Source organism: Sardina pilchardus, chromosome 24 (assembly GCF_963854185.1).
Source record: "Sardina pilchardus chromosome 24, fSarPil1.1, whole genome shotgun sequence".
Taxonomy (NCBI): domain Eukaryota; kingdom Metazoa; phylum Chordata; class Actinopteri; order Clupeiformes; family Clupeidae; genus Sardina; species Sardina pilchardus.
In genome coordinates, this window is record NC_085017.1 from 19593118 (window position 1) to 19608377 (window position 15260).

Here is a 15260-nt window from a genome sequence, read left to right on the forward strand (position 1 = left end):
TGGTGGTGGTTAGTGAGGTTCCCCCTACACTGTAATGCGCTTTGGGTGCCTTGATAAAGCACTATATAAAAGCAAGTTGTTGTTGTTGTTGTTGTTGTTGTTGTTGTTGTTGTTATTGTTTCTACTGCTGTTGTTGCTGTTTCTGGTCTGCACATCATATCATATCATATCATATATATCATATACTGTACCATGTAAGATATTGCTGTTGGTGTTGTTGTTTCTACTGCTCTTGTTGCTGTTTCTGGCCTGACCATCATATCATATCATATCATATACCATGTAAGATATTGCTGCATGCTAACCTTAGTCTGATCGTTTTGCAGGTGAGGAGCTGGATGATCATCTCAGTGTAGAATAAGAAAAGTGAGAGAGGAAGAGTGTATTATGGAGATCCGTTTTGGATTCAGGATCTCTCTGCTGCTCGCCATCCTTGTCTTGACTCTATCAGGAGAGAGAGTCAGTGGCCAAAGGGCAGGTAGGCTCATCATCCTGAGAGAGGAAAAATACATAAAAATGCATAAACAAAATGGATACAAATGGATTTCTAATTACATCATTTATATTACATTACACAAAATATAATGACGCTGAATTGTCTGTCACTTCAAACTTTAGCCATTTGTTTTTGTGATTTGTAATGATATCTGTTATACAGTAAAAACATAATCTGTGGATATTAAACAAGTGATAAAGATGTATCCTTCCTACACAAACCTGCAGCCTCCATGGTGTGATGGCAGGGAATATTGCTATGAATGTCACAACAAAAACTACCCAAAGTAAGGGTGACAATGTGAATGTGACGTGACAACATGTTTCTTCTTTCTGTCAGGATGTAAAAATGTTCAATACGACCTGGCTTTCATCTTGGACACGTCCTCCAGTGTGGGGAAGGAGAACTTCGAGAAGATCCGCCAGTGGGTCTCCAGCCTGGTGGAGTCCTTCGACGTAGCTCCGGACAAGACCCGTGTAGCTGTGGTGCGCTACAGCGACCGTCCCACCATCGAGTTTAAACTGGACCGCTATCGCAACCTGGCCGACGTCAAGCGGGCCGCCCGGAACATTGTCTACCGCGGCGGGAACACCATGACCGGCGATGCCATCAGCTACACCACCAAAAACATCTTCACAGAGAGCGCGGGAGCCAGGCCGCTATCTAGGGACACCAAACGAGTAGCCATCTTGCTCACGGATGGCCGGAGTCAGGATTATGTGCTGGAGCCGTCCAGAGAGGCCAGCCAGGCTGGCATCAGGATGTTCGCCGTGGGTATCGGGGAAGCGCTCAAAGTAGAGCTGGAGGAGATTGCAGCTGAACCCAAGAACGCGCACGTGTTCCAGGTGGCCGACTTTAACGCCATTGATACCATCAGGGGAAGACTGAGGAAAAGCCTCTGCGAAAGTGAGTAATATTATACAACTCTGGCCACACACACTCTCTGGGTAATTTCTTAAAATAATTGAATAATCTAACACTTCAGGTGTAACAGTGGTTAAAGATGACAAATATAGTTTGCTTCAACAAGCTAAAAGGAGGGCATTTGCGAAATAGGAAGAGCAATGGGCTACCTAATTATGTCAACTTCACTTGTGTAGGCCTAATTAATAAAGCCTAGTGCCAACATTTACACAACCAGACACCTGTGCTGCATTTCGCTTGGAATGTCTGTTTAAAATAATGCATCCACTTATACACAGACGAAAAATAGATGCCCCAAAGTGGTGTAACCAAAACCTAAGAGTTCTCACATGACACCCACACAATTTACCCTCAGAGTTGACTGCCAGAACTGCTGTGTGTCCACATTAACACCACAGACACTTCACAGATCTGTCAACAAGAATGTGTGCTGATGAAGTTTTAAAACCGCCAGTCATAGCACCCACGCTACCCCATGAATAGAGATTTTAGAGGCTCTGTTACAATGCTTAGAGCTCTACCCAGCTGGCCTAGCACCCCACACTACACCCTCCCAGCCCAGCCCTGACAGTATGGGCTGTGTGTAAGGGTATCGCCCCCTACACTCCCCACCACACTACACACACACACACACACACACACACACACACACACACACACACACACACACACACACACACACACACACACACACACACACACACACACACACACACACACACACAGTGGCCTGTACAGGAAGCTTGGGTGACCAGGACATTGTTGTGGTTGCTTGCCCCACTGGGTTCTGGGTTGAGAGGTGAGGAGGAGTGGAAAGACTCAGTCCCCCCATTCTGACCTCAACTACTTTTCCAGATTACTGCCTGTCAGTCAGAGGCAAATACTTGAGTATGTAAAATCATACTGACTGCTTTAGTGTGTGTGTGTGTGTGTGTGTGTGTGTGTGTGTGTGTATATGATTGCTACAGTCCATTATGAACAAAAACCCTCATTAAATATCTGGACATAGAGATGACCTCTTAAGATCTCAGGGTCATGTGAGGCCTGTGTGTGGCCTTAGCAAAGATAGTGTTAGTTTATTTACTTGTGCGTGTTTGTTTATTTAGAATGGCTGAACATGCAGTTACAAATGCAATGTTTGTTTCTCACCCAATTTAGAGTAGTGAATGAGGTGGTTGTTAACTTGAGCGGAAATACAGTAAGAGACTTTGTCTCCAGCAAGTGCAAGTCACCTTGGTTTCAAATGAACTCAGCACTAATGCCCACTCAAGACAGACTTAGCCTTCTGTCCCAGTTACAAACCCAGTGGAATCTATTTTCTGTTTAAACAAGATACCGTTACTGTGGGGTACATACAGATATGCCAAATTGAGAGAATGCACATTCATGTCCCTCCACACACGCACCCATGCACGCACGCACACACACACACAGACACACACAGACACACAGACACACACACGCACGCACGCACGCACGCACGCACGCACGCACGCACGCACGCACGCACGCACGCACGCACGCACGCACACACACACACACACACACACACACACACACTCACACACACACTCACACACACACACACACACACACACACACACACACACACACACACACACACACACACACACACACACACACACTCACACACACGCCCTTGACCCTCAGCCTGCTCTCTGTGCAGTCTAGATTAAGATTCTTCTTTAGTTTTAAAAAGTCCATGCATAAATCATGCCAGCTCTTTTGTTGATGTTGGAATGAGAACAAAGGACCAAACAGGACACATTCCAGTACAGAACTCCTTTAGATCTCAAAACGTGGCATTGTTTTTCTTCATTTCTTTGTCTGTTTAGTGTTCATATATTCTTTTTTGTTTATTCTCCACGATCCACTCTCTAAGAACTCAATATTCCATATGTCCAAGAATAACCGCGGTCAAGCCAAACGCACTGACCACACGCTCCGGGTTATTTTTTCCACCAAAAATTACAGCTCTAATGTTTCATGCGCTTGCTGCTTTGGAGCTCAAGAGTTTGCCTTATAGGAGCCGCGGGGTGCAGCTTCTAATCAACAGCTTTTAAATGTGCCCAGATCAAAAGCCACAGAGACTTTTCAGATCATAAATCAAGCCAGTGAGACCCCAGAGAAAGATAAGTGGGGTTAAAAACCCACACGGCCTTCAGATGACCTCACTGACCCTGCAGTTACCCAGATAGTGGAATGTGGCCCAGTCTCGGCCCAGATAAGGCGACGATTTGGCAACCCCCCCCAAAAAAAAAAAACAGTGGCGATCAGCTACAGATTTCTCCCAGAGTCTGACTTTTGCTGTTTCCAGTCAGAAAGGAGAGAGTTTGATACCCAGATAGTGGAATGTGGTCCAGTTATCCAGATAGTGGAATGTGGTCCAGTCTCGGCCCAGATAAGGCCACGGATTGCCCCCCCCCCCCCCCCCCCCGCCCCCCAGTAGCGATCAGCTACAGATTTCTCCCAGAGTCCGACTTTTGCATTTTCAGTTTTAGATTGGCATGTCACAGTATTAAATTTCCAGTCAGAAAGGAGAGAGTTTGATACCCAGATAGTGGAATGTGGTCCAGTTATCCAGATAGTGGAATGTGGCCCAGTCTTGGGCCAGATAAGGCTACGATTTGGCAAAAAAAAAAAACCAGGAGAGATCAGCTACAGATTTCTCCCAGAATCCGACTTTTGCCGTTTCAGTTTAGATGTGACAGTATTAAATTGGCCAGTCAGGAAGGAGAGAGTTTGATATGCTGCGTTGTTGTTGTTGTTACAGTGATCATATTGTTGTCGGAGTAGGTGAATTAGATAATATCATCTAGCCCCTAACCAACATCTGTTTCGAGATCAGCCCTACTTTCCAATCAAGATTATGAGCATGATACAAGATGACAAACATGACAGCGTTACAGCATATTTTTCACAGGGCTGTTTGTAAAAAATAAAATAGGGCATATCGCACGCACGCTCACACAAGTGAATTTGACTTTCTTGGCCCACCGTAACCACAAAGCCCCTGTGGCCTCTAATCAGCTCTGACGTGACTCTAAATTTGACAGCAGCTGCAGCATAATGGTGCTGGGGCTTGTTTGAAGCCCCCACAGTGTTTGCGTAAGCTTCTGAGGAAGGTTTCCCCATCCCAGCCCAAAATCTGCTTCTGATTACCACGCCGTTTGTCTGGGATGGGATGGGATGTTCAAGGGGATGCCTTCTATTAGTGGCCTTCCCCCTGGTCTTGTCCAGCCGTCCTTACCACGGTTGCAACCACATGGCCACATACAGTCATGGTGCACGCACACACAGACACACACACACACACACACACACACACACAGACACAGACACACACACACAGACACACACACACACACACACACACACACACACAGACACACAGACACACACAGACACACACACACACACACACACACACACACACACACACAAACTTATCGGTATGATAAACAGTCTGCCATTTACAACCTTATTGTATGACGTTATTTAAAATGTACAGCCTTTGATGACAGTTATGGGGTTACAAATATATTACAATTGAGACATCAGACAAAGCAGTGGCATTGTTTATAGATAGCCTGTGGTTCAACCACACTTTTGCTGGTACACTGTGACACAGTAGAAGTATAGGGATGGGTAGACAGCTTTGAGTTTACACACAGCTCTAATGAATGAGATTGACAATGGCTGGTGAATGTGTCTGTTATGCTTGTGTGAATGGTGCGGTCTGGATTTTAAATGGAGTTATGACAAGTGAACATGGAATGCGTTCAGCGTTCTCAAAACTTGTCAGATATTTTGATCATGGTCTTTTGGATGGAATTATCGCCGATCATAAACATCGGTGAAACCCATACAGTGCACTGCAATGGAGCAAGTAACCTCTGTAATCACTGAACTGTTAAAATACCCTTTCCAAAACCTTGATACATTGGACTGTAGTCTATGACATATCCAGGCCTGGAAAATATGACTTCCCTACCTTTTTCCCAGTTGTACACTTGTGGGAACTGTGCACTTTCTGTATAGTCATAGGCATGTGATGAGCCTCGGTTCAGGTTGAGCAACAGTTAACATAGCCCCAAGAGCCCTCAGTCTCCATGAGCACATATTCTGGAAGGATGCACACTATTAAGGGTGTAGAGAGTTGTATCGTATGTATACAGAGAGTATGTATTTCTATACAATTTGACACATGAGTGGAGCATATTTAGAGAAACATTTTAGCCTAAAGGAGAATTCCGGTGATTTTTCACGTAGATCTCTGTTTCTCGAGTACTGTCGATATGAAAAAAAGAATAAGACTGAAAACAATTGGTTCTCTTTAGCTCGTTGCTGCAGCCAACAGCTAGAGCTGCCAGGCAGCTCCAGTGCTACACTCCGGGGGCATGTTCATAGGCAGAACCGATTTTTTTGTACCGACAGTACTCATTGACCTCGAGAAACAGAGATTTATGTGAAAAATCACCAGAATTCTCCTTCAATCTATTTAAGGGCATCTTTTTAACTAGGTGTCTGACTCTCTCGTCATGTATAAAATGGTATAGCTCACATGGGCATGGGAGGCATGAAGGAAGAGCTCGATGGGTACCCACAATCTACTATCTGGTTCCTAAGCCTCCATTTTAACTCTGAGCTTGGTCACGAAAATAACAGTGTTGGGGCCACAGGCACAGGAAGTCGCTGTGTCTTTGGTCCTTCTTTCCCCTAAGGAATGACTTCTGCCACCATTTTTAAAACAATGACGCACTGTGTTGGCTATTCAAGGCTACTTCACCCAAAGTCCTAAAGAATGGGCACTGCTATGGCCAAATGGCACTTTAGACCCATACTTTGTGCCTTGTTAGGACTTAAGCGCCAACCACTAGTTGCTGGGAGCACTTAAGTGTTTATAAAGTAGGTGTTTATAAAGAAACGTGGGAATAATGAGCAAAATGCCACCTTTCTGTTACTTGAAAATGAGAAGAAACATGGACACAAAGAACTGACAATTACCAGTACAAAACACTTAGAATACCCCCCGGGAAGATGCCATTAAGTAGAGGAATGGGGGATCTGGTGCTGAGGTTTGTTCATGGAGAAGTCATCAGTCTGACTGCATGCAGGAGCGAAGTTCTCTGGAAATAAACAAGTCACCTGGATTTCCCCCTGGGCCCTGAAGCAAACTCTCAGTGGTTTATTCATGCCAGTCTGAGGTGGAGGGTCTGTTCAGAGAGAGAGAGAGAGAGAGAGAGAGAGAGAGAGAGAGAGAGAGCGAGAGAGAGAGAGAGAGAGCGAGAGAAAGAGCGAGCATAGAGGAGAGCAACACACTCTGCCATAAAAGAAAAAAAAAGGATTGCGCTCACGGTAAAGTTAAAGCCTCTTTAAACATGACAAAGTGCTTTTTATAGGCACGATTAAAGAAAATTACAGGGTCTGATTATACATGATTGTCAGGGATGCGATCAGTGGCTGTGGCTTTGGGTGTCTGCCCACTTTGTATGCAAATACAAATAGACACCACAGACACACGCACACAAGTGAGACGACCACGACACTGTCCCATCAGGGTGTGTCTTTCGCAGGCTACCCTGTGATCTCTAGATAAAGACTGTTCTGTGATATCTAAACTATGCTATGATTCTCTAGATAGAGACTACGGTATGTTATGATCTCTAGATAAAGACTATGTTATGATCTCTATATCATAGAGTTGTTTAGAGAGGTGGAGTCAATGGCATCGTGCTCTCATGCTTCACTGTAATTAATAGTTGGAGAAAATAATGCCACGACTTGAGAATATAAGAGCACAGTTTACAGGGTGGGGCCTCTCAAAGTGGGTCATTGAGTGGCCATGAACACACTAAAAATAATCTGCCATGTCGTGTTTTCCTTAGCCACGAGGCTAGGAAAGTAATCCAACCATAGATCATCGACATCAAGTACTGATAATCATGCCCTGTGTGAATAAACAAACTGAAAAATAAACCAAACAACTGTTTATCCCAGGCCCAGCACAATTAATATTTGTGCTTGTGCAACAGTGGAAACAAGGACAGACCGTGTCTAAAATCAGACCTTGTAACAAGGAAGAACCTTCATTCAGTAGGGGCCAACATCACAGAGTCAATTAAGTCTGACTCGAGGGGGGGACAGCCAGAGAAGGCGAGCCGCCCTGTCGACTCCCTCCAGCTGTCCAAGAAAGACAAAACACTTCCTCCCTAAAACAGCCCGCCATCTGTGCGTCGTTTGGGGAAGGCCGGTTTCCACATGGAGCTCCTTCAAGCTCAAGCAAGCTATTCTCAGGGCGCCATACCTGGCGTGGCTGCCTCTCCGAACGACTTTCCGTCACTGCTACAGTATCCCACCCCGGCTGTCATTCACGCTGGGGCAGGAACGTCCTACAAATAGCTCCCCTCCCAAAAAAACGCACCCCACCCTGTGCCCACGCCAGAGTCTCTGTTTGAGTGCTGAGGTTACCGTAAGCCGATGCATGCTTGCGGTGTTACCTTTCTCGCTGTCACCAGCCGGATCACTCTGAGGACCCCACGGCTTTGAAAGGCAGCAGGCGAGCGTGAGTCTAAAACTGTCACCGCCGCCACCAGTGCTGTCCTTTCTCCAGACAGTCAGCTGGAACCGAGAGTGTCTCCACTGTCTGCAAGCAAGCGGTCTCTGAGACACGAGTTATGCCAGCCATCCCTTACTGAAAGAGGGATGACTTAAGTCAGGAGTTAGTGAGGGGTGCTGCTTTACTACAAGTCGTAATATTAGGCCCGTATTTGTTTTTCCGATGGGGGCTGTACGGGGTTCCCCTGCTCCCCCAACTCGTCTATGCATTACACAAGTGTGGCGTTGCGCGAGTTGAAGTATGCAAGGCTTCTGGAACACTTCTAAGGGTACTCGTGGGCCTTGCTGCAGCAATGGGTCTGTATGTTCCTTTTTTTTTTTAAGTGTATTTTATGGGCTTTTTTGCCTTTATTCATAGGACAGTGAAGAGTGAGACAGGAAACAAGTGGGAGAGAGAGATGGGGAGGGATCAGGAAATGACCGCAGGTCGGACTCGAACCTGGGTCCCCGTGGGCACTCGGACCCGTATGTGGTATGAGCGCTGTAGCCTATTGTGCCACAGCGCCCCCCGATCTCTATGTTCCTAAACCTAAACTATGTGATCAGGGCTTGGCCGCTTTAGTTTTACTCATACATTCACATTTGTGACCCTGTAAAGCGGAACCAGTCGTTTCGGTAAAATTTATTAAATTAAGTTATTGTGCTCACGTGAACGGCCATAAACTAAGCTTTCCAACTATATGTATATCGAGGGTATTACACAAACTATCGCTAAGATAACCGCATCCAAAGTTGACATGGTTCTCCTGTCACGATATGCCAGAAGAGGAGAAATCACCTTTTTAAGCGGCGCGTGCACAACGGGAATGACAGCAAATGTGTTGAATCTTTGCCGGGTTTAACAGTCAAAACTTATGTTTTTCTGTGAAATGCGTTCACGATATGAAACTGTAGACTGTATACAGTCGAATTATGCGAAAACGTGAAATTCAACATTTTAACCCGGAAGTTTGTTATTGTTGATTTTCTCAAAATAACGTTGTGCGCAAAACGACTGATTTCGCTTTGAATGGTCACATTTACATTAAGTTTCCTCATTTTTAGCTAACTCTTCTATCCAAACAGGAAACAGAAAAAATCACAGGGAAACAGCAAAAAGTCACGTGTCAGCACTCTCCCAATAAACTTCAAGTTAGTTTTAATGAAGTTAAACTAGACAGAAGGCCATTCTGCCAGAACATACATTTCAGAAAGCCCATTAGACCTTCATCTAATGAAATAGCCTACTGTGGCTACTGTTGCATATGTTTAGTTTTTATTTCAAATGGGAAATATGCAAATGGCGAAATGCTTCGCTGTTTTATAACTTTGTATGTGTCTGCTATTCTTACAGATGTCCTGTGTCCAAACATGAAGGTTCAGCCAGACCGGTTCAAACCCAACAGTCCCAGTGCAGGCCTGGAGGAGGTTCCAGGTAATGTTACCACACTCACACACACACACACACACACACAAACACACACACACACACACACACACACACACACACACACACACACACACACACACACACACACGTGGACACACACAAAGGTGTGCACACACACAGGCACACACACACACACACACACACACACACACACACACACACACACACACACACACACACACACACAGACACACACACACACACGCACACACACACACACACACACACACACACACACACACACACACACACACGTGCACATGTGTGCACACACCTCCTCCTCTACTTTCCCCTCTCTTACTCCTACGCTTCCTCTCTCTTCTCAGACGGCAGACTGAATAGTGGCTTTCTTGGACTCAAAACGCTGCCTTCTTAAAGTGGAATTAGTCCTAATCCCTGACTAGCGCTGGGATAGTGAATGGACATTTGAAACAGTGTTTAATCCAGGATTTTGCCTTAGATCTAGTCCCCGAGACAAGCTCATTGTCTGCTTCCATAAGCCCCCAGACTGAAGTGACTAAATTACTTAAAAATGAAAACACTGTAATGCTTTAATCAGATGGAGATGGAGAAAGGTAGCAGTTTTCCACAAAAGAATGGCCACGCTTGTTGCAAACCCCTTCAAGGGGAGAATGTTTTCTTTCTGATTCATAGAGATTTTCCACCTTCTCAACTCCAACTGTAAGCAGACATGCAGGCTTCTGTGCCCAGTATATGTTCATGCATCACCCATTGGCCTTTGTCCAGTTTAACAGGGTCAAAGCCTCCATTATTTACACCTGTCATTCCCATTCTGATTTTAATTCACAAAGACACCTTGTGAGCTACCATCCTTTCCGTGGCTGTATGTTAACTTTGTTTGCACATACTGTAGCAGAGGCGCTGCAGAGGTTTTAGGTTGATTTCTAGCACAAGCCGTGAGCCATAAAACTATCACAAGTACAGTAGGGCAGTTCATCACAGTTTATCTATTGTGGTTGGGCATTAGGTTTACTGCACCTGGAATGATAAAAGGTCATGTAGTTAGTTACAAACATCTCACCAGTAGTCTAAACTGAAGCGAACTTTTTTCCCTTTGAACTTTCAAATTTGAACTCATCTGAGTGTGATTTTTTACACATGTTTTGTTTTTAATTGTAAACATGCAAATCAACAAGGATGTAGCCACAAATGTTTGACCTTGGCTCAAATCAAAGCACATTGATTCCCCTCACACAGAAGAATACACATGTGCTTCAAGCTAACAAAAACACCTCAGTCTCACATGCATGCATTGTATAGGCATACGTAAAGCTACAGTATATCACACTGGTGCTACGTACTGTAGGTGAATGATCACACAGACTGCTTTGTTTTTTTGTACAAACTAGCACCCTCTGCTCAGTGGCCATGTTATGCATCTGAACATGCAGGGAAATTTCAAGGCACCCAAACTTTCTGACAATGTTTTGAGTGAAGGTGGGCAAGTTTGCCATCTCAAAAAGTTACTCATTTCTCTGCAACAGACACTTGTTCGTCGGCCAGTGGAAAAAGTACTTAATTTTGGGCTCAGAAATGTTGAGTGGTGGTGCACAGGCAGATAGGTAGGATGTTATCTTAAAGCCTTTGGGGATTATGGTTCCTGTCTGAAACCTCCTACTCAAATTCATCACGCTAATAGAAAAAACAGCCAGGCGGAGAGCGACGTCTAGTCGAAGCAGAGAGAGAAAGAGCGAGAGAGAGAGAGAGCGAGAGAGAGAGAGAGAGAGAGAGAGAGAGAGAGAGAGAGAGAGAGAGAGAGAGAGAGAGAGAGAGAGAATCTGAGCTCCCTGAGCCCATATAGGCCGACAGCAACTGAATAGCGTAATTGTAATGGCAGCTGTCACCTTAAGATGTATGAATGTGATGGGCCACTTTAAAGTTTTCATTTTGCTCTGAATGCATGATTGAATGCAAGACTCTGCGCGAAGTGCTTTGGGATTTCAGTTCGATGATTAGGGGGGGTGTGAAGTCGGCCGCAAAAACACCCAGACTGTGACAGCCGGGCCATGAAAGCCACTAGACTATCCTAATGTGACTGGGAGACAGTGTGTGGTAGGGAAGTGTGGGTGAATGGAGCCGTGTGTCTACCCCCCCTAACGGAGTTTAGCGACAAGTTCTAACAAAGGTGGTTGAGGTTTGCACTGTATATATCATGCTAAACCGGGGTGTTCTGGGGTGGCAGATGTTTGTAAGGACACTGCTTCACTAGACGACTCTTCACTTCCTCTCCAGCCCAGGCCAGTGCTAATTATGTGGCCATCTCTCTCCTGTCGACTACGACATGTGACGGCAGGAAGTTTATATTGCACACTAAATCCAAATGTCTGTTGGTCTGTTGGAGTTTAAACAGTTTGACTGACTAGATTTTTTTTTTCTCTCATTGTCTGGCACTGTCCAAATTACATGTTTATAAGTACAAGTTTTGAACTTCTTTTTCAGCATGAAAATACATGTTAAGCTTTAAATGTATTCACATCAACCACTTGTATGCAAAGTTTTACAAAAAAACAAAAAAAAAAACAGGAAAAGTTACGGGTGACAGTTTGTGGTTGATGACCTATAGCATTCAGCATAGCTCATATGCTGCTTGTATTTAGGCCTGTATTTGGCAGTGTTTCCTGTTCTGGGAAAGTTTATTATTTGAATCAGTGGGTTAATATCTGGAGTTATTGAGTTACAGGCAAGAATGATTTATTTCTGTGACACAACCTTGGAGATGTCCTTAAACATGCAATCAATTTGTAGTCAACACTTTGGCAGATACAACTTCCAGATGCAGATGTCACCATCATTTGGATCAAAAGAGTGCATTCTGAGCAAGTTTCCCACATTGACAGTCATCTGGCGTTCCCTTCGATTTTTTTCGCCGCCCGATCAAAATAGCTTTTTTTGGTGGATGATTACATGCTTTCTGCTACCATTTCAAATTACAGGTCAGTGCTCGCTAGCCTGGCTAACAACAAACCGTGTCTAAAATCTCAATTGAGATTAAGAATGGGTCTGGGGACCCTTCAATTGCTTTCAATTCCCAACGGGCATAACTAGCAATGAAATTAAACTTAAACTGGTACATTAAAGGGATAGTTCGGATTTTAAGACACGAAGTTGTATGGGTTCCCTGTCAGCAACGTAGTGCATCAGCACTGACTTACCCCCGACAGCGTCCTGTGAGCCGAGATCCAGCCGGTTTTAGATGCTGAAGAAAGTAGTCCGGCAAGTTTCTGGGGTCACGAAAGTAAAGTGTTTTTCTTCTCAAAACCATATGCGTTCAACCGAGTGATATATTTGCACCACAAAAACGTTGTCCAGGAAAAATTCAAACCTCGTTATCACTTACTTATTTTTCGCGATTCCTATCACTGCGCGCTACTGACAGCTGGACAACGTTTTTGTGGTGCAAATATATCACTCTGTTGAACGCATATGGTTTTGAGAAGAAAAACACTTTACTTTCGTGACCCCAGAAACTTGCTGAAGAAAATAGTCCGGCATCAAAAACGATCAAAAACCGGCTGGATCTCGGCTCACAGGACGCTGTCGGGGGTAAGTCAGTGCTGATGCACTACGTTGCTGACAGGGAACCCATACAACTTCGTGTCTTAAAATCCGAACTATCCCTTTAAACTCTTACCCAGTATTTTTTTAAGTACTATTTTTTTACAGTAACACATTTTTCTTGTAAATATAGGTTTTAAATGTACTTGTAACTCAATTCCATCACCAGTAGCCATTGTTTGTCTGTGCAGTTTTGGTGATTCGGAAATCAGGATACAGATGGACTTGCAGAGGTTTGTTTAGGTTCCCCCAGACTAAAGGGGCGTTTACCCCAAGAACGATAACTATAACGGGGGGGATCACTCCCAGAGCGATTTTGAGAGTGATCACAAGCTGACAGCCAATCAGAATCCATGAAACTTTAGACATCACATTCATCAACACATGGAGAGTCTTTACTTATTATTGGACGCTTTTATCGCTATAGTTATCTTTATAGTTATTGTTCCTAGTGTCAACGACCCTTAAGTGACCCTGGGGGAACCCAGACGAAACTTCGAAATGGCTCTGCAGATCTGACAAAGAGGCTATTCTCTCCCATTTCCAATGTTCCTAAGACCTGGGCTGTGTCTGAAGCATAAGTACACACGCTGGGCAGTGTGCATTTTCTGGAAGTTACGTCAGAATAGACTGTCGGAGTCAAGCGCTCTTACTAGATGGGTACTTCGTTTGGCGTGATTTCCATGCGTGCATCGATGCATTTTTTTTGGCCTCAGATATCCCATAATCCATTGCGCAGCGCAAGTCAAGCTCCACACGTCATGCAAATCGTCAACACACACCCCTCCCCGAGTCAGGTGACGCCGACTAGTTTGTGCTGTCCAAACGTTGGTAGGGACGCATACTGAGGAGCAAGCTAACTGAGACGCTACTGGAAAGAAGGTACTATCCAGGGTGCGCGCTTGACTTTTGGACACGGCCCTGGGCTCCAATCACAACCATTGAGGCGGGCTTAACATGATGACATCTTATAGGGTTGATAGCCCCTCCTAAATACTTCCCAATGAGATAATATGCAAATTAATCAACATTTTCAATGAAAACTTTGTTCCTAAATTCCTAAGGCCTGGAGGCTAAATTTCGATTATTATAATTAGCATGGCCACTGTGTGTTTGGCAAAAATACTTTTCCAGCCTACATCATTAATACTGTTGTAAACATCTCTCACACTTGCCCTGATTTAGGCTTACTCTACAGCAACAGTGTACTTTCCAAATAACCAAATAACCAACTTTCCCTCGTCCTAGACGCCATGCTTCGTGTAGTGCCAGTCGATGTCGCCCACTCACATTATCTCAATTTTGCAAAGTGAAATTGTGTTCTCCACAGCAGCTGCAGATGAACGCCCCTTTTAACAGAGGAAAAAAGGCAACAATCCACTGCAGAGTTGGCCATTACATGAGTGCGAATTGTGTTATTTGTGGGTTTTGAGGGACACAAGCAAGAGGACCATTTGGGACGATCGGTGGCTTTTTTCCCTCGGGCAATGTGCACATAGCCTGAAGGACATCTGCCAGACTTGCAGCTGGAAGCGCCCGATGCCCAGCTGGCATCTCCATAGTTACTTGTTTGTTGCTGGTGGGAGTGGCCCCTGGAAGTCACCTTAAATGGTGGGCGGCTTACCCAGAAAACCTCAGTCACGCCAACTCTCTCTCCCACTCCCTCCTCTCCCTCTCTCTCTCCCTCCTCTCTCTCTCTCTCTCTCTCTCTCTCTCTTTCTCTCTCTCTCTCTCTCTCTGTCTCACACACACTCACACAGACACACACACACACACGTGTTTTTTACCAATGACATAATTGCATGTGGCATCTTTTCCCCTTTTTCCCTAAGGCAGCTGTAGATCTGTGCGTGAAGTTTATTCCAGTTGGATCTGGCAGAGCATCTGAAACATCGGCTCAACACGAGCATAATTAGTGGGGCTGATAATCTCCAGGCAAAAAAAGAGAGCCCTGCTCTGTTTTCACTTATTCAGTAATAATGAGACTTAAAGCCGCAGTTCCCTGCCCATAAGTACAGCCTTGTGTGTGATGACAGGGTGTGTCTTGACTGACCCATATTTACCTTTTTTCGGCAGCATCTACATGCTGCTCGGCTCGGAGAAAACCCTGTTTAGCTGCGCCGCAAACTTGCACAGGCGTCAATCAAAGTGACATAAACAGTCATTTCGACAGATATCCGTGACATTATCAGCGTG

General features: G+C 44.8%; 1 protein-coding gene across 1 annotated transcript in view; it reads left to right on the top strand.

Moving 5' to 3' along the window:
- Window positions 1-387: 387 nt before the first annotated feature.
- col22a1 (collagen, type XXII, alpha 1) overlaps window positions 388-15260 on the top strand; it is a 58194-nt gene continuing 43321 nt past the window's right edge. The window contains exons 1-3 of the mRNA XM_062529298.1: window positions 388-478; window positions 836-1402; window positions 9393-9473. Of these exons, the coding sequence (XP_062385282.1) occupies window positions 388-478; window positions 836-1402; window positions 9393-9473 (739 nt within the window). The remainder of the gene's footprint in view (window positions 479-835; window positions 1403-9392; window positions 9474-15260) is intronic.